Raw genomic sequence first — 25,084 nt, forward strand, 5'->3', positions numbered from 1 at the left:
GTGAAGGATATCACACTGGCCAGCTAATTCAACTATTTGGGCGATGAATGGGTGTACACTGCAATAGCGTTGCAGATATAGAGTAATCTAGGGTTTCGATAATTTACGTTGGACATTATGTGATTACACATATGGTTAACATATTATGGTTACCATACTATAATTTCTGCAGCCTTGAAAGGCAGGCATCAACATGGCCGAACGAGGCTGCCAGCGATTTATAGAAATCGCTTTCTATGGGTACCAACCTTTTTTCTACGACTAGAAATCGCTTTCTATGTGTGAGAACTTTTCTACGCGTTTGAACTGTCTTTTTCTTGTCATCAAATCCCTGCCAAAAGTCAGGTGACCTAAGTTCTTCCAAATATGGAGTTGCAGGTTTGCCATATCTGTCATGTTTGCGCTATGTGCAAATTTTTATGGCAGTCATTTTACTTAAGGCCCTTGGAAATGATCTGCATATCTGCAGTTATTTAAAAAATTATAGTCACTATATCGATTTACAAATACAAATCAAAAGGTGTTTGTTTGTGGATAGTGAGTTGCAGTTGTGGATAGCGATTTACATTTGTGGAAAGTGATTTACATTTGTGGATTGGTGATTTATATTTGTGAATACATTTGGCATGATATTGATCCCATACAGACACCACCTATTTTTGGGGGGGGGGTTTTGTGCGTGTTTTGCATGTTATTTTGCCATTAATACGTGTCACATACATATCAGTTTGCAAACAATGTACATTTTTTATAATCAAATGAGTTAATACAAACATGGTCTCTTTTTTTCTTTCTTGAGTAATGCAGGTGTTTCAGACTAGCTCAGTGCTTTCTGTGGTGGTGGGGCAGCCAGCGGAAAATACGGAGCGTAGGGGTTGGTAATGTTCTCCAATTATGCCGTGATTGGCTGAGTGTTCTGTCACTCACGGGGACACTATGTCACTGCAAAATGTACGGGTAGAGCTCGAAAATTCAAGCCCCTTGGATGCTGCAATAGAGTTGCATTAGAAGTGCCTATCCAAGAAGGCTCAAGGTCATTGGACAGAGATAAAATGACGTCAAATCACGTTATATCTACTGTAGCTTTAATTGGACTGATCATGTCAACATCGTACTTTCAGAATCTTAGCTAGCAAGCTAGCAGTCATCATCATGAATCAAGTCAACAATCTACTGGCAAATCCTTTTCCATCATTGTCATATGAAGAGAAATTATGAAGAGAAATGATAGATAAAACACTGGTGCTCATCGGCCATAAATATTACACAACAAGTTGGAAAATCGCAAATTCAACAATAAATGGTTTGGAAGGAATCAGTGGCTAACTGCAAGCTCTGCAAAGCAATCACTAGCCTGCTATTCAGTGGAGTGGGTGTGTGGTCCAAGTCTGGATTTAAGGGTCAACATTGGCCATTCAACATTGGCCATGCTTTCAATCCAGCATCACTTCTGCCGTGTTCAAGACAACTGGGAACTCTGAAAAAAACAAGCTCAGACTAGGAAAATACATTTTGAACGGTCATCCAACTCAGAATTCCAGGTTGTAACTCAGGCCTCTTTCTAGAGCTCTTCAGTTTCCTGAAGATCACTGACATCATGATTGGACCTTGTTTTTTTGTTGAGTTCCCAGTTGTCTTGAAAGCCCTTCATCAATAAGTACATCGATGACGTCGTCCTCACAGTGACCGTACGTACATACCCCAACCAGAAGCCATGGATCACAGGGAACATCCGCACTGAGCTAAAGGGTAGAGTTGCCGCTTCAAGGAGCTGGACTCCAACCTGGACGCTTATAAGAAATCCTGCTATTGCCTCCGACAAACCATCAAACAGGCAAAGCATCAATATAGGGCTAAGACTGAATCCTACTACACCAGCTCCGATGCTCATGTGATGTGGATGGGCATGCAAATTATTACAAAGGGAAGCCCCGTGAGCTGCCCAGTGGCACGAGCCTCCAGACGAGCTAAATGACTTCTATGCGTGCTACGAGGCAAGCAACAAAGAACCATGCATGAGAGCACCAGATGTTCGGCTATGGAGAGCGTAACCACACGGTCGTCCCGATGTGAGTAAGACCTTGAAACAGGTCAACATTCACAAGGCCGCAGGGCCAGACGGATTACCAGGATGTGTACTCCTAGCATGCGCTGACTAACTGGCAAGTGTCTTGTTCAACCTGTCCCTGACTAAGTCTGTAATAACAAAATGTTTCAAGCAGACCACCATAGTCCCTGTGCCAAGGAACACCAAGGTAACCTGCCTAAATGACTACCGATCCGTAGCACTCACGTCCGTAGCCATGAAGTGCTTTGAAAGGCTGGTCATGGCTCATATCAATATCCCAGAAACCCTAGACCCATTGCAATTTGCATACCGCCACAATCTCTATTGCACTCTGCCCACCTGGACAAAAGGAACACCTACGTGAGAATGCTATTCATTGACTACAGTTCAGCATTCAACACCATAGTGTCCTCAAAGCTCATCACTGAGCTAAGGACCCTGGGACTAAACACCTCCCTCTGCAACTGGATCCTGGACTTCCAGATGGGCCGCCCCAGGTGGTAAGGGTAGGTAATAACATCTGCCACGCTGATCCTCAACACAGGGGCCCCTCGGGGGTGCATGCTTAGTCCCCTTCTGTACTCCCTGTTCACCCATGACTGCGTGGCCAAGCACAACTCCAACATTAAGTTTGCTGGTGACACAACAGTGGTAGGCTTATAGAGAGGAGGTCAGAGACCTGGCAGTGTGGTGCCAGGACAACAACCTCTCCCTCAACATGGTCAAGACAAAGGAGATGATCGTGGACTACAGGAAAAGGAGGGCCGAGCACGCCCCCATTCTCATCGACGGGGCTGTAGTGGAGCAGGTTGAGAGCGCCAAGTTCCTTGGTGTCCACATCACCAACAAATTATCATGGTCCAAACACACCAAGACATGAAGAGTGAAGAGGGCACGACAACGCATATTCCCCCTCAGGAGACTGAAAAGATTTGGCATGGGTCCTCAGATCCTCAAAAAGTTCTACAGCTGCACCGTCGAGAGAATGGTCACCGCCTGCTATGGCAACTGCTCGGCCTCCGACCGCAAGGCACTACAGAGGGTAGCGCGTATGGGCCAAGTTCCTGCCACCCAGGACCTCTATACTAGGCGGTGTCAAAGGAAGGCCCCAAAAATTGCCACCGCACGGCCAGTGGTATTGGAGTGCCAAGTCGAGGTTCAAAAGGCTTCTTAACAGCTTCTACCCCCAAGTCATAAGACTGCTGAACAGCTAATCAAATGGCTACCCAGAATATTTGCATTGAAACCCCACCCCCTTTTTTACACTGCTGCTACTTGCTGTTTATTATTAATGCATAGTCACGTTACCCCTACCTACATGTACATATTACCTCAATTACCTTGACTAACCTGTACCCCCGCACGTTGACACGGTACTAGTACCCACTGTATATAGCCTCGTTATTGTTGCTCTTAAATTTCAGTTAGTTACGCTTACTTAGTAAATATTTATTATTTATTTAATTAAAATTGCATTGTTGGGTGCCTCCCGAACGGCGCAGCGGTCTAAGGCACTGCATCGCAGTGTTGTGGCGTAACTACAGCCTGGGGTTTTATCCCAGGCTGTGTCACAACCGGCCGTGACCGAGAGTCCCATAGGGCAGCGCACAATTGGCCCAGCTTCGTCCGGGTTAGGGGAGGGTATGGCCGGGGGGGGGGGGGGGGGGGGGGTTGGTGCGCTGGCTTTCGGGTTAAAGGAGCGGGTGTTAAGAAGTGCGGCTTGGCGGGTCATGTTTCGGGTATGCATGACTCAACTTCCACCTCTCCCGATCCCATTGGGGAGTTGCAGCGATGAGAATAGATTGCAATTGGGGAGCAAAAGGTGGTTAAACATTCTCATTTGTGTTCTTTTGCCCATCTTAATCTTTTATTTTTATTGGCCAGTCTGAGATATGGCTTTTTCTTTGCAACTCTACTTAGGTCAGCATCCCGGTGTCGCCTCTTCACTGTTGACATTTGATACTGGTGTTTTGAGGGTACTATTTAATGAAGCTGCCAGTTGAAGACCTGTGAGGCGTCTGTCTCAAACTAGAGACTCTAATGTACTTGTCCTTGTGCTCAGTTGTGCATCGGGGCCTCCCACTCCTCTTTCTATTCTGGTTAGAGCCAGTTTGTGCTGTTCTGTGAAGGGAGTAGTACACAGCGTTGTATGAGATCTTCAGTTTCTTGGCAATTTCTCGCATGGAATAGCCCTCATTTCTCAGAACAAGAATAGACTGACGAGTTTCAGAAGAAAGGTCTTTGTTTCTGGCCATTTTGAGCCTGTAATCAAACCCACAACTGCTGATGCTCCAGATACTCAACTAGTCTAAAGAAGGACAGTTTTATTGCTTCTTTAATCAGAACAACAGTTTTCAGCTGTAAGGTCTACTCTACACCTGTTGTATTCGGCGCATGTGACAAATATAATGTGATTTGAAATCCATAGAATGCCAGACTTTGATGACAAAATTTCCCCACGATGGCCCGCTGCACCACCTTCCTGTTCAAGTGAGCACAACAAGGTAAGTTGAAAAATGTATTGTATGCTGCTGCATAAATGATGTAATATGCCAGGGAGATAGATATACTGTAGCTAAGAAAGGAATACTAAGTGTATGTTGTGTAGTAAGCTGTTAGTAGCCCATGTGCCTCACCCTAATAATTTGGTCCCTTTCCCCCTCATAATTTAGGCTAATGTTCTGACTTGGTGGTGCACATGTAGCCTATAGCCTGTTTAGAGAAATGTAATCATTGAATATTGTAAAAGCTTTCATTGTCTGCTTATATGCCCCTTTTACTTATCCTACGGTTCTGACTTGGTGTACAGGGAATACTGTCAGAACGCCCATGTTCTGAATTATGTCGCTGTACATTTCAAAAGTGCTGAACAAAGTTAAATTGACTACGTCCGTCCTAGCTCACTCATTAATGTCTTAATCGAAATTACGTATTGCCTCTTATCCGCTCGTCTTCCCCTTATGCCATAGTTTGTACATCTCAAAATGTCAGTAGAAACCACATTTGTTTAAGCAAGTCAGCCATATGAGCCATGTATTTCTTTCTTTTAAAGGCAGTAAAATGAGGCTGAATTAACTTTTTCACTGCCAGACAAGGATTTCTGCACAAGAGATGACAATTTTGCTGTCTGTGTTAAGATGGAATTCTTACTTGTCTGGTAGTAGTCATACACTTTCACCACAGCTGGTTTCAGATTCCTCACAGGCACATCCTCCTCTATGGCCAGGCTGTACGTCTTCGTTTCCTTCTGCTTGAGCTGGAAGAAAAGGAATAATACATTTGACATTGCAGTTCAATGTTATAGATTCACATAGTGTTACTGTATAAAACATCCACTACAGTCTTACTTTGATGTTACTGTTCAAGTTAAATCCAGTGTGTAGATGCAGATGAGACCACATCCAACTAAGTTCTGTAACCGATAAAGACAGCCCCGTTTAGATGCAACAGTCATGTTCCTACCCCATCTAGGTAGATGATGACATGTCCTTCCTCCAGGTCAACACGTTTGACAGTGGGGTCATTTTTCAACTGGAAGAACAGAACACAGGATAAGATTGTGTCATAGTACAACTGATACATTCAAAGGACAACTACTGGCATTGACAAAAGGATAATACTTACAATTAGAACAGATGCCATTATCATTTTATACATTAACTAATCCTCAAGGGGATTATACCTAGGGCCAGGAGTGTTCCCCAAACTGGTAAAACTCCTGGCCCTGATTAACTGAGGTTCTCTTATTGACTCACAGGCCCGAGGGAGGATTTGTCCAGGACGAAGCCGGAGAGAAGCTTGACATTGATGATCACCATGTTGGTCTCCTCTCGCCGACCATTGTACCTGTCAGTCACACAGAGTCAGATGAAGGATGGATATTATCTTAAAGGTGCAAATATGCAGAAATCGCTCCACCATTTCCTGATTGCTATAATTCTACTAGTTAGCTTAAGTTAAGTTTGTGACAAAACAAGCAAGAAAATCATTGTACCATCTAAACCACTTTGAAATATATTTTCAGTAACCAAACATTTTTTATTTTATGCTGTTCAAAACCGAAAGTAAAAGACGCAAAAACGATACTTAAGAATGGGAAGCATAAAAATAGCGTACATAGAACAGATCTAACACTTCTTAGACTTGCTGTCAATAAGGACGACAGATCTATAACTCATATGTCTACATGAATTTGGTCAGGTCGCCCAAAAAGTTATAGTGCAGCTTTAAAGATGCATTTTAAATGCATAAACAAACTGGTGGTTGTCATTTTTTTCAGCTGCTATTTCAAAGGTAAAAGGAATACCACTGTACCTGACATCCACAGACACTATCAGAGATTTCTTGGTGCCGTCACATTTCCCAAGCGTCTGTGTTGAGATGTTGAAAGCAGAGAAGTCAGGAGGAGGGGGAATATTGTAGTGCATGGCGATCTGAAAAGACAGACGATACTATTGAGATGCATGAAATCAACAGACATTTCAATGTACAGTAGCACACATGCATTTCCATTAATGCTGAAATTCTAGGGATGAAACGTTAGTTTTTGTGCAACAGTGTGCTCTACTGAACACAAACCAGATACTCAGTACATGCAGTACTGAGAGGCAGCAAAGGGAAAATGACTGGAGCCTGACCTGCACAAACACGCAGCTCTTGCCCTGTGCCTTGATGTTGTAGTCTCCAGGGACCTCCCTCAGCTGCTCCTCCTGATAGAGCAGCCTGTTGTTCTGATTCACAGTGAACTCCATCTTCAGGCCTCCGGCCGAGTTCACACTGACTGTACTGGCGCCCTCTGGACTGAAGGTGGCAGCACCGTACTTGGCCAGGGCCTGCAGTGCTACTACTGTGTCCTGGTGACAGGGGGGGGGGAGAAAAGTACTGTTGCAAAATCAAATCCGGGTCGACTATAGCTTGGGTATGAATGGAGAGAATCAATATAATAAAGCAATACATATGAAGATTGTAAAATGAAACACAACAATTCAAGGAAATCCATGTGTTGTGTTATGAAATGATTGTAAAGCTTTAATACAATGTCCAATTTACTACATTTCATATACAAATAAGGATTTGGTGTGATCCATGTTTGGCCATGTACTAACAGTAGGAGCGATTGGCAGATGAGTTGCTAGAGTGAATGAATGTCTACCAGACCAACAAAGTACCTGTGTGGAGGCAAAGCCTCCGTAGGGGTTCTGCTGCTGGGCCAGCCAGCGGACGATGCCAGTGGAGTAGTCCAGCCCAAAGCCTGGCATGGTGGGACCGGAGAGCAGCGCCAGCAGCACATAGGATGTCATCTCCACCTCCAGAGAGTCAGTCTTCGTCCCTGAAGCCTCTGCTCTCTCCCAGTGACGATTGCCACCTGTGGTAATTTTCATTGTCAGTTTCCCAGCAGTCAGAAAGGTAGAGACATTTTCACAAAGCGACAAGACATACCTGAGGTAGCAGCTATCTTGTCCAGGTGGGTGATGAGCTTGGCCCTCATGTCCTGGTTTTGGGCCAGGGTGAAGGTGTAGGACAGCAGGGCCATGGTGTAGGTGTTCTCCAGCTGGTCAGACACTGCTGCCTTCAGACACGTCAGACTCTTCTCCACCATGGGGTCCTGACACACCCACATACAACAGGATTGTGTTTATTAGGCACCAAGCAGAGGAACACTGATTGATCCAGATATTCCCTCCCAGTTTCAATAAGAAACATGCACATTGTTGCAAAATGTTCATGGGTTTTCCATTGCGCTCCCTAATGAACACAACCCAGACCTTTTATCAGGTTTTTAATACGGGTATGAGTACCAAATAATGTTAGCAATATAAATAAATTAACTAGTGTATATACTGTGTACAGTGACAGAGCTTGAGAGAATCTGCAGAGAAGAATTGGACAAAATCCCTAATATATATACACTGCTCAAAAAAATAAAGGGAACACTTAAACAACACAATGTAACTCCAAGTCAATCACACTTCTGTGAAATCAAACTGTCCACTTAGGAAGCAACACTGATTGACAATAAATTTCACATGCTGTTGTGCAAATGGAATAGACAAAAGGTGGAAATTATAGGCAATTAGCAAGACACCCCCAATAAAGGAGTGATTCTGCAGGTGGTGACCACAGACCACTTCTCAGTTCCTATGCTTCCTGGCTGATGTTTTGGTCACTTTTGAATGCTGGCGGTGCTTTCACTCTAGTGGTAGCATGAGACGGAGTCTACAACCCACACAAGTGGCTCAGGTAGTGCAGCTCATCCAGGATGGCACATCAATGCGTGCTGTGGCAAGAAGGTTTGCTGTGTCTGTCAGCGTAGTGCCTTTTGGCAAACCCCAAGTGGGCTGTTATCTGTCTTTTACTGAGGAGTGGCTTCCGTCTGGCACTCTACCATAAAGGCCTAATTGGTGGAGAGCTGCAGAGATGGTTGTCCTTCTGGAAGGTTCTCCCATCTCCACAGAGGAACTCCAGAGCTCTGTCAGACTGACCGTCAGGTTCTTGGTCACCTCTCTGACCAAGGCCTTTCTTCCCCGATTGCTCAGTTTGGCCAGGCAGCCAGCTCTAGGAAGAGTTTTTACATTTAAGAATGATGGCGGCCACTGTGTTCTTGGGGACCTTCAATGCTGCAGAAATGTGTTGGTACCCTTCCCCAGATCTGTGCCTCGACACAATCTGTCTCGGAGCTCAACGGACAATTCCTTCAACCTCATGGCTTGGTTTTTGCTCTGGCATTCACTGTCAACTGTGGGACCTTATATAGACAGGTGTGTGCCTTTCCAAATCATGTCCAATCAATTGAATTTACCACAAGTGGACTCCAATCAACTTGTATAAACACCTCAAGGATGATCAATGGAAACAGTATGAACCTGTATCATTGCAAAATATCTGAATACTTGTGTAAATAAGGAATTTCTGTTTTTTTATTTTCAATACATTTGCAAACATTTCTAAAAACCTGTTTTCGCTTTGTCATTATGGTGTATTGTGTGTAGATCGCTGAGGATTTTTAACATTTTATTAATCCATTTTAGAATACGGCTGTAACGTAACAAACTGTGGAATTAATCAAGGGGTCTGAAAACTTTTCCAGACGGAACTGTATATTGGGATGCTGTTTTACAAATTCGAATACATGGTAAGTGAGGCGTTCTGTGGGTGATATCGTCTTATTTAAAATTGTGTGAAGTAGTTGGACGGCTAAGCAGAAATATCCACTAGGGCCGTTCATGTTTTGATAAAATCAACAAATGTGGCCTTCTTGTTTATCAATAATATATATATTTTTAAATACTTGGATATGGAAAGAGGTGATAACTCACAGAAGTGTTGGCATCCAGCTCCAGCAGTGCAGCGGTGATGTAGGCAGTGAGCGACACTTGATCCCCGACCCCTCCCTATGACAACAAAGGATGCCAGTAAACGTCATACAGTACTCCAAGGTGTTACAGAGTTTCAAAGTCACTGATGTCAGGTAAAATCATTGCAGTGTTTAAAACATTCAAATGATAATGGTGCAAAGATAAAGAACAGGTGGGTAATAATTTTAAGAGTACTGTTTTGGAGATGCAAAAGCTGTCGGGACTAGTCAGTCAGACTGAGGTCCCTTTAGGGAGGTGGTGTGTTCTCAGGACTGGCTAAAACATGCTTGGGATTCTTGTTGTGCTCAGTATGTGCTCCTTTAGGGCACACGTGGGGTTTTAAGGTCCTCCTGAACAGTACATTATCCTACATGTCAGTGCAATATGAAGTATGTAAAGTACAGTCGTGGCCAAAAGTTGAGAATGACACAAATATTAATTTTCACAAAGTCTGCTGCCTCATTTTGTATGATGGCAATTTGCATATACTCCAGAATGTTATGAAGAGTGATCAGATGAATTGCAAAGTTCCTCTTTGCCATGCAAATGAACTGAATCCCCCAAAACATTTCCACTGCATTTCAGCCCTGCCACAAAAGAACTAGCTGACATCATGTCAGTGATTCTCTAGTTAACACAGGTGTGAGTGTTGACGAGGACAAGGCTGGAGATCACTCTGTCATGCTGATTGAGTTCAAATAACAGACTGGAAGCTTCAAAAGGAGGGTGGTGCTTGGAATCATTGTTCTTCCTCTGTAAACCAAGGTTACCTGCAAGGAAACACATTCCGTCATCATTGCTTTGCGCAAAAAGGGCTTCACAGGCAAGGATATTGCTGCCAGTAAGATTGCACCTAAATCAACCATTTATCAGATCATCAAGAACTTCAAGGAGAGCGGTTCAATTGTTGTGAAGAAGGCTTCAGGGTGCCCAAGAAAGTCCAGCAAGCTCCATGACCGTCTCCTAAAGTTGATTCAGCTGCGGGATCGGGCACCACCAGTACAGAGCTTGCTCGGGAATGGCAGCAGGCAGGTGTGAGTGCATCTGCACACACAGTGAGGCAAAGACTTTTGGAGAATGGCCTGGTGTCAAGAACGGCAGCAAAGAAGCCACTTCTCTCCAGGAAAAACATCAGGGACAGACTGATATTCTGCAAAAGGTACAGGGATTGGACTGCTGAGAACTGGGTTAAAGTCATTTTCTCTGATGAATCCCCTTTCCGGTTGTTTGGGGCATCCGGAAAAAAGCTTGTCCGGAGACGACAAGATGAGCGCTACCATCAGTCCTGTGTCATGCCAACAGTAAAGCATCCTGAGACCATTCATGTGTGGGGTTGCTTCTCAGCCAAGGGAGTGGGCTCACTCACAATTTTGCCTAAGAACACAGCCATGAATAAAGAATGGTACCAACACATCCTCCGAGAGCATCTTCTCCCAACCATCCAGGAACAGTTTGGTGACGAACAATGCCTTTTCCAGCATGATGGAGCACCTTGCCATAAGGAAAAAGTGATAACTAAGTGGTTCGGGGAACAAAACATTGATATTTTGGATCCATGGCCAGGAAACTCCCCAGACCATAATCCCATTGAGAACTTGTGGTCAATCCTCAAGAGGCGGGTGGACAAACAAAAACCCACAAATTCTGACACACTCCAAGCATTGATTATGCAAGAATGGGCTGCCATCAGTCAGGATGTGGCCCAGAAGTTAATTGACAGCATGCCAGGGCGGATTGCAGAGGTCTTGAAAAAGAAGGGTCAACACTGCAAATATTGACTCTTTGCATCAACTTCATGTAATTGTCAATAAAAGCCTATGACACTTATGAAATGCTTGTAATTATACTTCAGTATTCCAAAGTAACATCTGACAGAAATTATCTAAAGACACTGAAGCAGCAGACTTAGTGAAAATAATTATTTGTGTCATTCTCAAAACATTTGGCCACGACTGTACTCATATTTGATGTTAGACTATGTATTATTATCAAGTCTTTTGTTTGCTAGTTATCTAGCATTTTATGCAGACTCCACCATTGCACTCTAAATAGAAATGGGACACTTGCACCAGAACCTCCTGCTGAATCTCTGCCCTTAACGTTACCTTGTCACATTTGGTGGCTGCAGTATAATACTCCTCTTATTACCCACTGAGCTCTGACTCCCCTTTACCTTCATGCCGTTATGGAAGAGTTTCCCCACTGACGCGATGCAGCCATCCGTCTGCTGGTGACTGGCCAACCAGGCCTTGGCCTGGGCAATGTGGGCGGGGTCCACAAAGATGTAGGGCTTGGCCCCTCCAAAGGACTTCAGCACAAAGGAGGTGAGCCTGAGAGAACACAGGTCAGATGTCACTGGAGTTACACGGACTAGATGTCGTGAGCCTTGCCTAAACTATGGATCATAGACTCTAGATAACAGTAGCTAGTAGCCATACTGTATGTGCTGAAGCCAACTCTATATTTGCCATAGCACATGCTAGTATGGTTTGAGACCATCACATTCCTACCTTGATTACATACTGCAACCCCCTTTAAACTAATGTAATTTTCATAACAAACAAATGTAAATTGAGGAATCATCTAAGAGAAGGTATTATGACTGTGTGGACAACTGAACTGACCACGTGTTTCCAGACTCATCGCTCTTCCCAAAGGCACTGTAGGAGCCATCGTCATGCTTGTAGTTGAGCTCTCTCTGGTAGCCTGCAACACAAATGGCCAAATGAACAAAGACACTCCTTCTAGGGACTTGTACTGCATGTGGAAGGTGACGTTAACTGGTTCAGAGCCAAATACACTGCTCAAAAAAATAAAGGGAACACTTAAACAACACAATGTAACTCCAAGTCAATCACACTTCTGTGAAATCAAACTGTCCACTTAGGAAGCAACACTGATTGTCAATAAATTTCACATGCTGTTGTGCAAATGGAATAGACAAAAGGTGGAAATTATAGGCAATTAGCAAGACACCCCCAATAAAGGAGTGATTCTGCAGGTGGTGACCACAGACCACTTCTCAGTTCCTATGCTTCCTGGCTGATGTTTTGGTCACTTTTGAATGCTGGCGGTGCTTTCACTCTAGTGGTAGCATGAGACGGAGTCTACAACCCACACAAGTGGCTCAGGTAGTGCAGCTCATCCAGGATGGCACATCAATGCGAGCTGTGGCAAGAAGGTTTGCTGTGTCTGTCAGCGTAGTGTCCAGAGCATGGAGGCGCTACCAGGAGACAGGCCAGTACATCAGGAGACGTGGAGGAGGCCGTAGGAGGGCAACAACCCAGCAGCAGGATCGCTACCTCCGCCTTTGTGCAAGGAGGAGCAGGAGGAGCACTGCCAGAGCCCTGCAAAATGACCTCCAGCAGGCCACAAATGTGCATGTGTCTGCTCAAACGGTCAGAAACAGACTCCATGAGGGTGGTATGAGGGCCCGACGTCCACAGGTGGGGGTTGTGCTTACAGCCCAACACCGTGCAGGACGTTTGGCATTTGCCAGAGAACACCAAGATTGGCAAATTCGCCACTGGCGCCCTGTGCTCTTCACAGATGAAAGCAGGTTCACACTGAGCACATGAGCACATGTGACAGACGTGACAGAGTCTGGAGACGCCGTGGAGAACGTTCTGCTGCCTGCAACATCCTCCAGCATGACCGGTTTGGCGGTGGGTCAGTCATGGTGTGGGGTGGCATTTCTTTGTGGGGCCGCACAGCCCTCCATGTGCTCGCCAGAGGTAGCCTGACTGCCATTAGGTACCGAGATGAGATCCTCAGAGCCCTTGTGAGACCATATGCTGACACATACACATTTGTGGCCTGCTGGAGGTCATTTTGCAGGGCTCTGGCAGTGCTCCTCCTGCTCCTCCTTGCACAAAGGCGGAGGTAGCGGTCCTGCTGCTGGGTTGTTGCCCTCCTACGGCCTCCTCCACGTCTCCTGATGTACTGGCCTGTCTCCTGGTAGCGCCTCCATGCTCTGGACACTACGCTGACAGACACAGCAAACCTTCTTGCCACAGCTCGCATTGATGTGCCATCCTGGATGAGCTGCACTACCTGAGCCACTTGTGTGGGTTGTAGACTCCGTCTCATGCTACCACTAGAGTGAAAGCACCGCCAGCATTCAAAAGTGACCAAAACATCAGCCAGGAAGCATAGGAACTGAGAAGTGGTCTGTGGTCACCACCTGCAGAACCACTCCTTTATTGGGGGTGTCTTGCTAATTGCCTATAATTTCCACCTTTTGTCTATTCCATTTGCACAACAGCATGTGAAATTTATTGTCAATCAGTGTTGCTTCCTAAGTGGACAGTTTGATTTCACAGAAGTGTGATTGACTTGGAGTTACATTGTGTTGTTTAAGTGTTCCCTTTATTTTTTTGAGCAGTGTATATACAACAGGTTGTTGCTAGTCAGAGAAGAGATGCACACAGGATCAGACAAACTGTCAAACAGTGTTGATCTTTGCAGAGTCCTGTTCAATCACAGCTCATTATTCAAAAAGAACAAGGCCTACTGCAAATTCTCTTGTCATATCCCATTCTATGCATTAGGTTAAGCAATAGTCTTCAGAATAGATAGCGGTCAATTTCACCAGGGTTGTGTCCAGTAGGGAGATTTTAACATTTTTATTGAGTAAAACGGGGAGTGCAGGCTGTAACTGAACATGTCTGATAATAATTGCTTGATTTTCGTTGCAACATGTTGTGCCTTACTGAACTGGACCCAGTTCACTCACCACTGTCTAGGAAGCCTGTGGCCCTGGTCTGGATCTCCATGGTGAGCTGCCTGGTGCTCTGCAGGTAGTTGAGGATGTAGATGTTGGGAGCAAACAGCACCATGTTCTGCTCTCCACAGCCATAGGGCATCTGCAACAGGCTGTCCAGGTTCTTCATGGCCCGACCCATCAGGTCACCTGGTGAAAGAGACCAACCATTATGACAATCAATCAAACATAGGTCTCTAGTCAATGGCAGTGTATATTCGACCGGCAGATCCCGGTTTCTTACCCTAACCCTAAAATTAACCATGCTTATCCCGATCATAGATCTGCAGGTTGAATATCAACTTCCCTCGTCATGAATAGAGGGATGAAAAATCATCTGCACCAAAATGGAAAACATATCCTGAAAATGTTATAAAACTTTTAAAATCTATATATATTAGGTGTGAAAAAAACTCAGCAAAACAGATGAGGAATTCTCACCCAGTACTGAGAGGGAGGCCTTGGCAGAGCCCTCCACAAACACCTCAGGCAACTTCAGAGAGATGTCCTTCTCCACTGGGCCCTCTGGTGACGCGAGACAGATAAACGAGACAGACTGAGTGACTTGAGAACCAATTAAAAAGTATCTGTCATCTAAACCACAACAAATGCACGTCAACTTAATCGTCGGGGTAGTTATGAGAAAGTATGACTGATAGAGGTCAGGAGATTACCTGCAGGGCAGAGCAGAGCGTTGTGGCTGACCGTCTCCTGGGTTCCCTCGGCCTGACAGAGGGAAAGTGACATTGAGAAAAGACAGACCACTGGCTTTCTTCAGCACTAAAATAAAACGGTCTAATGACGACAACTCTAGTTAATTTCATTATAGAATTTATATGTATAACCACTTAAAAGGTTAATTAAACGTAGACTTGCTATACAGGACAGACACTCACCTCCACCAGCAGTGTTTGCACAACGGTGTCAATGCGTCCTTTCTCTGGCACTGTGGCCACTTCGTTGCCGCAGAGCTCCTCAGTTTTCAATGCCTCAGCGCTCACTTTCACACTCACCTCCCCTATAGTTCAGGTAAACATTAACATTCCAGTCTAGACCAGTCACTGATGAACCTGCCCCTCCATCAGCTTGCTCCCTTTTACCCCGTCCACCTCCAGCCTCTCAGTCACTCATGTACCCTGGCTCAACTGTTCCCGCCTTCCCTCCTCATTCATTCCTTCCTTCCTTTCTTTCTTCCTTCCTTCCTTTCTTCCATTCCCTCGTTCCCTGCCTCCATTTCTCCGATAGCCATGATACCCCTGAGGGAGAGCTTTCTGAGCATGTCATCAGATATCCCTCTCGACTTGTTAGTACAAGCCATTGTCAACAATTCTTTACAGGGCTAGGATATATACAAGGAATTTATTTGAGCCATGTCAATAAGATAAATAATTGAATATTCTTACATTTCAGTCTGACAAGAGCTGTGCAAAGTGAACAACCCTGTCCTTAGGCACCAGTGGTGCCACAGACGAAACAATTCACATCCTACCTCCTCCACTTTGGTCCTAACCTTTCAACATTTGCATGAATTGAGAGTCTGGATTTCTTAAACCTTAGAGAAGGGTTAGGGTGTAAGGGCCAATGTGTAGGGAGTAACTGTGGAGTCTATTGCAAGAGCCTTGTGATAGATTGACAGAGAGTACTGTATGGCTCACCTAAAGCAGTTGGGGTGAGGATCCACTTGAAGGTCCTGCTCTCTTCAGCACAAAGACACAGTGTGTACTGGCAGCCTTCACATGGCCTGGCTGTGAACTGGTTCGACTCAGCTAGAGTCACCTTCACCTAGGAGAAACACATGGGGTCAATCGCAAGTCTTTACTAGATTCCATGCGTTTCTTCTCTCGTCCTTAAAATGTCAGAGCGTCTATAGGTCTACAGGGACTATCCAAATGAAGTGGGACTGGAGAGGTAAAGAAAGAGACAACACTGGGAGGGCTTACCATGATACACTTGGAGAGGTAGTTGAACACTGTGGCCTTGAGTGTGAACACCTCCCCCCGGATGACAGAGTAGGGCAGCGTCAGGCTCACAAAGAAGGGTTGGAAGGCAGTGAGGCCAGTGTTGGGAGCCAGGCCAAAACCCACTGGGGAAGTACAGAACGCCCCTGCAGCCCACTTAGTGATGGTGTCAGGGACAGTCTTCTCAACATTCACCTTTCCTGTATCTCTGGTAGTGGTGAAAAGGGTGCAATAAAAACACAAAATGTATATTAACATTAGAACACATGACATGGTCAATTCAATAAATAAACCTACCCCTTGGACAAAAACATTCATGTAGTTTCAGTATAACCCCATTACAAGGCAGTGTCAGCCCAGCACCCCATGGAAAGGGATGTAATGTTGGACTACAAATATGGCGTCTGTCACAAAGCTTACCCCACAGGAACCAGGTCCCAGATCCAGGTCTCAGGGAAGTACGTGCGGACGGTCTCCTTAGGCCCGTCAGAGGCTCTAGCGGCTGAAGTCTCTGGCATCATGTTGGCCATTGACACTGGAGCATCAATTTCTTCTACTGATTTAACTCGGATAGCTGAAAATAGAAACGAATCCTTTATTATTAGGTTAAGACTAGAAAGGTTCACATATTAGAATATATCATACTCTCTTCTACCATACCGTCATATTCCATTGAAAAGGGTATAATACAGTGGTAAGGTTTTTTCACGTCAGAGTTGGTCAGGATCTTGATTCCAACTTCCTAAAATGAAAAGTACATACAATTGTAAAACAGTGTCCGTAAGTAAAGGCCATATCATACCTGTATTTCAGTTTTGCTAAATTATGTGGGTATTGGTTTAAAAACCCAAACATTTTTATAGATACGGTGTATACATCTTCACAGACTGCATTCCATTTTAATTAATTCAGTGTCTACTTTCTTACTTAAATATTAAGTATTTATTTATACATTTTCCATATTCCAAACAGACAAAAACAATAACATTAAACTTATTTGATCCTCTTACTTTAAAGATGTTGTAAACATCGTTTTTGTCATTGTTGGGGACAAACCAGACTGAGCGTTTTTTCCTGTCAGGTACAGGTGGTGCTTCTAACTCCTCGGACAGTTTAGGGACAGGTAGAGGGGGCACTTCCATCTCCTCTTTAACAATTGGAGGAAATGGTCGGCATGGGTAGGGGTCAAAGTCTTCTACTCTGTATGAATATCCAGACAACTTCTGAACAGGCAGCTGACTGAAGACCTGCGGAGAGAGAAGTAATATACCTCTAGTAATACTGACTTTATAATCCGCAGCATCAGATTATGGTCAGAGGTTACAGGGTCAGTACGTAGTTAGGACAAGGTCAGTGCATAGGATAACACCTGGTTTAAATACATATGACAAATACTTGATCTGTACTCGATTTTGCTTGAGTGGTACAAGACAACCAACGAAATAGTCCCACAAGTTGAAACTTCTAAACTAAGTATCAGACAGTGGTTAAAACCTCTAACAAGTCACAAACCCGGATCCGGGATCCCCCCCATCAAAAAAGCTGACTAGCATAGCCTAGCCTAAAGCCACAGGGATATCATATAATAAAATGTTCATGAAATCACAAGTCCAAGACACCAAATGAACGATACACATCTTGTGAATCCAGCCATCATTTCTGATTTTTAAAATGTTTTACAGGGAAGACACAATATGTATTTCTATTAGCTAACCACCATAGCAAAAGACACAACTTTTTTTTCTCCACCATTTTTTTCCTGCATAGGTAGCTATCACAAATTCGACCAAATAAAGATATAAATAGTCACTAACCAAGAAACAACTTCATCAGATGACAGTCTGATAACATATTTATTGTATAGCATATGTTTTGTTCTAAAAATGTGCATATTTCAGGTATAAATCATAGTTTTACATTGCAGCCACCATCACAACTCTCACCAAAGCAACTAGAATAACTACAGAGAGCAACGTGAATTACCTAAATACTCATCATAAAACATTTATGAAAAATACACAGCGTACAGCAAATGAAAGACAAAGATCTTGTGAATCCAGCCAATATTTCAGATTCTTTAAGTGTTTTACAGCGAAAACACAATTTAGCATTATATTAGCTTACTACAATAGCCAACCACACAGCAGCATTGATTCATGCACGTTAGCGATAGCGAATAAACCAGCAAAAGATACATTTTTCACTAACCTTCTCAAAACTTCATCAGATGACAGTCCTATAACATCATATTACACAATACATATATTGTTTGTTCGAAAATGTGCATATTTAGCGGCACAAATCGTGGTTATACAATGAGAATAGTAGCCAAGCTGCCAACAAAATGTCGGGAGAAATCTTGGGAGAGGCACCTAATCTAATCAATAACTAATCATAAACTTGACTAAAAAATACAGGTTGGACAGCAAATGAAAGATACATTAGTTCTTAATGCAACCGCTGTGTTAGATTTTTTAAATTAACGTTACTACAACATACAGCGTGCGTTAAAGCGAGACCGCACCGAAATTAATGGCGGAATAGTAGTTTTACATTTTTCAACAGAACAACGAATTAACATCATAAATAGTTCTTACTTTTTGATGAGCTTCCATCAGAATCTTGTGCAAGTGGTCCTTTGTCCAGAATCATCGTTGCTCGGTTGTAGATTGTCGTCTTCAACTTAGGAATTAGCAGCAAACATTAGCTATGTGGCCCAGACGTGTCCAACTCTTCATAACGCAGCACAAAGAAATATCCGAAAATCGCAATATACTGATATAAACTGATATAACTCGGTTTAAAATAACTACATTATGATGTCTTTAACACCTATATCGAATAAAATCAGAGCCGGATATATCTAAGGCCTATAACGAGAGCTTTTCAGAATGCCATCCCGAGGTCTGTCTTGCGCAATGACGAACGTTGAAAAGAGTGCACCCCACGTTCCAAGACCCTTTATATGGCCTCAGATCTGCCTAGCAACACCATTCCAATTCTCACTGCTTACTGACATCTAGGGGAAATCGTATGCAGTGCATGTCGACTCATAGATTACATGCAAATTAATAAACTGACCCTGGAACAGAGTGCCCGATTTCAGATTTCTCACTTCCTGACAGGAAGTTAGCTGCAACTTGAGTTCTGTTTTACTCACAGATATAATTCAAACGGTTTTAGAAACTAGAGAGTGTTTTCTATCCAATAGTAATAATAATATGCATATTGTACGAGCAAGAATTGAGTACGAGGCAGTTTAATTTGGGAACGAATTTTTACAAAGTCGAAATGGCGCCCCCCTATTGACAAGAAGTTTTAATACATGGTTAGAGGAAGCTGAAAATGAGCCAAATCCTATCTTGAAAAACATGGGTGCACAAAAACAATGCCAAAGGTGGTGTGATCATGGTTAGGCTTCAGCTTAGTGTGGTGAGTCAATGGCCCTGGTCAAAAGTAGTGCACTACATAGGGTATAGGGAGCCATTTGGGATGCAGGACCATGGAGAACGTACAGAGTCTAGGCTGAGCTCCTGTTCAGGCTGCAGCAGCAGCACACTCTGGTCGATGGCCCTGAGAGAACACAGAGACCCTGGGTGGGCCTGGAGGCTCAGAGACGTCTTCTCCCCTGGCAACTCCTGGAGGGACGAGAACTTCAGGGACACCTGGAGAGGAGAAAAGCAGGAGACATCACAGCTATGTTGAAATATATCTATACTAGCATACATGTCCAACGCATTGGTTCATTCCAAATATAGTAGCATACTGGTACAGAGCCCATAACATAATAATGCTTGTACTGTGTAGAGCAGGGGTCTCCAACAGGTCGATCACAAGCTACCAGTAGGTCGCAGCCCACCTAGAGTAGCTCGCCCAAAAATTCTGAAAGTACATGTAAATCTCACGTGTTCCACAGCAAACTGTCAAACACCGTAAGCTCTCAGCTACTATCTAATCAACGCAACATTGACATCCCAGCCCTGGTTAGCCACTATTGGCTTAAAAAGCCAAACCTAACACAATGTCTGCCAACTCATCTCCATTAATATTACCCCAGTCGGTCTGTGCGGTGTGCATGTGTGCCTACCACTCAGTGTGTAGCCAGTTGATGTGATCATCTTGTGGGTTGGCAGAAATATTTCCCCCCCAAAAAACTAAATTAAAATGTTAACTGCGAAGTAGGCTGACCTGGCAGAATTATATCATGAGTAAGTGTATCTGTGGAGATTGCGCAGCAAAAGCCCCAGCTTAGATATTCAACGTACTTTTTCTTATTCAGCATGCTACTCCTCCTACACCGTTTACGCTAGACACGCAGTTCAAACTAAAACGTGTGGAATGGTCTCACTCAAGTTACTTGTATACAACTTTTTGTTCTGACTGGAAAGAGCAGATTAGGAATAGCTTCTACCAATAAAAAAAAGTTAGCCGTTTGTCAGAGTGACATGCTGAGGTCTACTATACTGTGTGTCATTATGGAGCAGCCCAAACGGAGCCATTGCTATGGGTACTCACCAGACAGAGGGCAAAAAAATGAGGGTGACCACAATTACTGATCACAACCACACAAATATTGACCACAACTACATATCTTCCGACCATTCATCTTCTGACCTCAACCACACCTGACTACAACAACTAGTGACCAAAACCACTGACTTTCATCTACACCACTACTGAGCACGCAACTGACCACAACCAGAAACAGAAACAGATCCAAAGGATTTGTGATGATCCAAAAGGTGCAGTTGAAGGATTTCATATCATCGTCTGATGCGAACTCATTTTGGAAATTGATCGTAGTGCATGTAGCCCCGATAGATCACATTTCATGTCGCTGGTGAAAGACGCCTAGTTGCCTACCTTGTTTTTTAGGCAGAGGTGAATGGGGAAGTCTCGGCTGTCTGCTACTGCCTCCCCATCAGGCAACACGGTGTACACCACCACCTGGGCAAAAGGGGTCAGCTCAGGCATCCGCTGCAGCGAGAGCATCAGCTGCCCTTGGTTAACTGAAATAAGAGATGGACAATGGGATGGACATTAGCTCACCATAAACCACCAATACGGACATAGTGTTCAGTGACTAGTCTATGAAATATACTGTGCAGTAAGAACTTGTACTGAAGATGTAATCTGGATGATTGAATCCTGTCGTGACAGGTTTATATCCCATGCCAGTTTAATGCCATTAGGTCTTTTCCAGGAGGTATGTTCTCTAATCAAGTGGGGTTCTGAGAAGTCCTAATGAAAAAACGGCAAGAAACATTCGGGAGAATCCAAGTCCCATGTATTTACCTTTTCCTTCTGTAACAGTCACCGGAAGATGGCCGTGCTGCTGAATGCTGCCTCTAGATATAACCTGGGACATAAGAGACAGCCAGGTGGCAGCGTCAACATTAATAACCAGAGAGTGACCCAGGGAGACTGGAACATTGGATAAAACTGGGGGATCTGCTAGCAAATATCTTGAAGTTACTGCTTTATTAAAGTGTAAAATTACAAAATATCCCTAATGATTAACTTTTCAACTGCATGTAAAGTACTGTATGGTTTGCCCGAGCCATTAGAATATTTCCAGACGCAACAATGACAATCAAATACCGAAGTAAGTAAAATATATATCCCAAAACCACAGACCAAGTGTAAAAACCATGTTAGGTTGTACTTTGAGTGAAACATCCCTTTAATCTTACCAGATAGAAGAAGTCCAGGGTCGTCTGTCCCTTTTTCAGCTCCACCCCTTGGATGATGTAGTGAGCAAGAACAATACCGTCCTTCTCACAGGAGAACTTCCCTTCACCCTGCATTATCTTCACAAAGCTCTTGCTCTTGGAATAAAATTTTCTTGTGAATTGGTAATCGGATGAATATTCTGGTCTACGCACACCCTGCTCGTACGGATAATCCTCCATAACCTTTTGATAACGAGCCTGGTTCAAGAAAAACAGAAAATATATGAAAAATAAACAATTGTAGTAACCTTGGAGAATACATCAGGAGAAATGAGTGATCTCACTCAGAACAAACAATTTAATATTTAAATAATATCATTAAATATTTAATAGAGGAAAACATGAGTGAGTGACCACTGACCGACAGAGAGACAGAATCAGAACTCCATAGAGAAGTGTCTAGAGAGAAAGAAGCAATGCCCTTGCTGTCTGTGGTGAGAGTCCAGTTCTCAGATGTGCCACTGTTTTGTAGGAAGAGATACACAGGCTCATTGGGAATGGGACTAGAGTCTGGACCGGTCACTTTGATCTGAAAACACAGGACAGGATGACTGCAGACATTCAATATACTAAATATACACTCCCATTAAATACAAGACATCAAATGCCTAGTTTACATGCTCCAAATTACATGTTAACATTTATCACCACTTCATGCTCAAATCGATTTTTCTGAGTAATACATTTTCTGCAGCGTTATTAAAAAGGCATTTGTTAATATAGTTTGTCCTCACCTTCCCCTCGTATGCAATTCCTGGTTTATATGCTTGGGGCACGTCCTCAAAACGAACAGTTATGATGACATTGGTGAAGCTTGCCTTGCCACTACCTTTAAGGATGACCCCTGGAGAGAACACAGGCAAGGGTCAGAGGTCAACAGTTGAGCATGTAAACACATCTACGTTCAAGATAAGGTTCTCTCCTACCCGTTCCATATTCTTCCATCTCAGTCTCCACTTCGAAGTCATCAAACTTTGATTCATTTAGACCGAACCGGGTCACGTCAATAATTTGGGTTGCACAACCAGTTGTGTCGGTCTAGGCAGAATGAGTAGTTATTGTAGCTCAGCTTAAATCCGCTACGAAAACGTCTATAAACCTCAACATTTTCCCCACAGTGAGTGTTCTTTGTCATCAAAGAATTTGGCATAACAAGAATAAAAAATACTTACTTTCATATGATACAACTCGCAGATATTAATAGCATCATATAACCAGCGATATTGAATGACATTTCTGCAAACTTTCGCCATGACAGACCCCAGCACTGGTTTTCCATAAGTGTATCTAGAAACAAAGTCAACAGAAGAAAAACAATTCAAGAATGGCAATCACGTGTTGTAAAAATAGAAACAGCTATGAACATGAGCAAGTATCAAACATGGGACAGTATATATCAAGTAAAGTCTATGCAACACACAAATTAAGTCTGACTTAATATTCTGCCCATAAAATGTCCCAGTTTAAAAGCTTGTTTGTCATTATCATCTTACTGTCTATCATGCTCTATCATCTTATGCACTTACTTTCCACAAACTCTCAGTGTTGCTTGCTTGTCCAGAATAGTTATTGTTTGGGGAAGATAGACTTTCACCTCATATTTGGGCAACACTAAAAAATACATACAGATATTACATCCTCGTGGTCTGTTGAACTACACCAAAAACATAATCACACCACAATTAAATCACCATGTAAAAACAATATAATCATCAAATGTTTTTATCCCATGCCAATTTCCTCTCCATATTCTTTGATGTCAAAGTTTTGGGAGGTTTGCTCTCCCTTCTCATTCCATGCAGTGATGATGTAACTTCCTTGCGTTGCCTCTGCGGACATGGGGTGGGACAGGTCCAGAATTCCACTCACTGTTGACTGGTTCAACCACTGAGCAATGCGGTTGGAGTTTGGGTCCTGTATACAGATTCATAATAGGTTTAAGGAATGTATTTTTGTTATAGAGAGGAATTGTATAAATTCATGCCACAGTACATATTGGCAGGTAATATTTTTGAAGGGAGATCATGTCATTATTATTGCTCATGTTATATACAGCTTTGGTTTTTAGTTGCAATGGATTTGAATGAGTCTCACCTGAAGCTCCACTGTTAGAAACTAGAAAAGATAAACAAAACATTCAGCATTTAACATTTGGCCCCAAAAAACATTTTCAAACTTTATTATTTCCCTAAATTATTTTCACAGTAGGCCTAAAGGGAACTACTGTCGTGTCAGGAAATGGGTTTAAAACAAACATTTCATAACTTTCCAAAACAGTTTCTACAGTACAGGCATCTTTATCTACAGAGTTACAGTACAGAGCAGGCCTTGAGTTCATGTTGACTCAGATGCTCTGCTCAAACAGCCAGGCCAAATGAACTCTGACCACATGTTTGCTGAGCCACACACACACACACACACACACACACACACACACTGACCCATTAAACAAATAAAATAATAGCAGACAAAATTAGACTGCAAGAGGATGAAATCATTGCTCCATCACTTGCCTTCCTTACTCAACTACAGTAAACCTCTCCCAAACTACACCTCCCTAGAATGTTCCAAAGCTGACTAACACTCGGCTGTCCTGTTCAACCCAACTTAAATGCTTTGAAAGAGTAACTTTATTTATATTGAACAACATTGAAAGAGTAACTTACCATCTGATTGAATGACAAGAAACTGGCATCCAGCGAGACGATTCGGAACTTGACTGGAAAAGTGTTAGAAACATTTGTCTATATAGTATCTGTCTATATATGTACAGTATATTCATCATCCATTTCAGGAAGGACCTTTCTGATGGCCTCACAAATATACTGTAAAGTATGCATAATCATCAATCAAAATTAACAGTAGGCCTAGACAAAAGAGTCAGTTTAGTACATTTACAAGTAATAACTCAGGAAGGGTCAGTTTCAGTGTTCATCAAAGATGATTTCTAACTACCTGTCTGTCCAGGTTTGTAGACTGGTTTGTCTGTCTGGAAAATGGTGAGGAATCTTTTAGGCTTGATAAGGATCTTGGTCTTTTTACTCATCTCATCCTTCCTCCCCTTGATGCTGACATGGACAGTGGCCACACTGTCAGCCTTCACTGGGGGTACCTACAATATGAAGAACAGAAGAATGGAAGCTTGTTAGAACTTCTACAATCCTCTAGCTCCTAACCAAAGCTTGGCTCTCCGAGTAGCTTGAGAACAG

The 25,084-nt window shown here is 43.3% G+C and overlaps 1 protein-coding gene across 1 annotated transcript in view; it reads right to left on the reverse strand.

The window, feature by feature from the left end:
* LOC120028337 (alpha-2-macroglobulin-like) overlaps nucleotides 1-25,084 on the reverse strand; it is a 34,524-nt gene that overhangs the window by 4,798 nt on the left and 4,642 nt on the right. The window contains exons 3-34 of the mRNA XM_038973555.1: nucleotides 24,831-24,987; nucleotides 24,542-24,594; nucleotides 23,970-23,990; nucleotides 23,621-23,789; nucleotides 23,402-23,486; nucleotides 23,048-23,162; nucleotides 22,802-22,913; nucleotides 22,610-22,719; nucleotides 22,237-22,404; nucleotides 21,837-22,073; nucleotides 21,439-21,502; nucleotides 21,007-21,152; nucleotides 19,659-19,808; nucleotides 17,154-17,390; nucleotides 16,804-16,885; nucleotides 16,564-16,717; nucleotides 16,126-16,351; nucleotides 15,841-15,967; nucleotides 15,082-15,203; nucleotides 14,860-14,911; nucleotides 14,627-14,710; nucleotides 14,159-14,335; nucleotides 12,048-12,129; nucleotides 11,597-11,753; nucleotides 9,385-9,459; nucleotides 7,508-7,673; nucleotides 7,237-7,433; nucleotides 6,706-6,921; nucleotides 6,383-6,501; nucleotides 5,824-5,914; nucleotides 5,531-5,599; nucleotides 5,219-5,324 (exon numbers count right to left, since the gene is read on the reverse strand). Coding sequence (XP_038829483.1) covers nucleotides 5,219-5,324; nucleotides 5,531-5,599; nucleotides 5,824-5,914; nucleotides 6,383-6,501; nucleotides 6,706-6,921; nucleotides 7,237-7,433; nucleotides 7,508-7,673; nucleotides 9,385-9,459; nucleotides 11,597-11,753; nucleotides 12,048-12,129; nucleotides 14,159-14,335; nucleotides 14,627-14,710; nucleotides 14,860-14,911; nucleotides 15,082-15,203; nucleotides 15,841-15,967; nucleotides 16,126-16,351; nucleotides 16,564-16,717; nucleotides 16,804-16,885; nucleotides 17,154-17,390; nucleotides 19,659-19,808; nucleotides 21,007-21,152; nucleotides 21,439-21,502; nucleotides 21,837-22,073; nucleotides 22,237-22,404; nucleotides 22,610-22,719; nucleotides 22,802-22,913; nucleotides 23,048-23,162; nucleotides 23,402-23,486; nucleotides 23,621-23,789; nucleotides 23,970-23,990; nucleotides 24,542-24,594; nucleotides 24,831-24,987 — 4,126 coding nt within the window. The remainder of the gene's footprint in view (nucleotides 1-5,218; nucleotides 5,325-5,530; nucleotides 5,600-5,823; nucleotides 5,915-6,382; nucleotides 6,502-6,705; nucleotides 6,922-7,236; nucleotides 7,434-7,507; nucleotides 7,674-9,384; nucleotides 9,460-11,596; nucleotides 11,754-12,047; nucleotides 12,130-14,158; nucleotides 14,336-14,626; nucleotides 14,711-14,859; nucleotides 14,912-15,081; nucleotides 15,204-15,840; nucleotides 15,968-16,125; nucleotides 16,352-16,563; nucleotides 16,718-16,803; nucleotides 16,886-17,153; nucleotides 17,391-19,658; nucleotides 19,809-21,006; nucleotides 21,153-21,438; nucleotides 21,503-21,836; nucleotides 22,074-22,236; nucleotides 22,405-22,609; nucleotides 22,720-22,801; nucleotides 22,914-23,047; nucleotides 23,163-23,401; nucleotides 23,487-23,620; nucleotides 23,790-23,969; nucleotides 23,991-24,541; nucleotides 24,595-24,830; nucleotides 24,988-25,084) is intronic.

This window comes from Salvelinus namaycush, chromosome 34 (assembly GCF_016432855.1).
Source record: "Salvelinus namaycush isolate Seneca chromosome 34, SaNama_1.0, whole genome shotgun sequence".
NCBI classification, from domain to species: domain Eukaryota; kingdom Metazoa; phylum Chordata; class Actinopteri; order Salmoniformes; family Salmonidae; genus Salvelinus; species Salvelinus namaycush.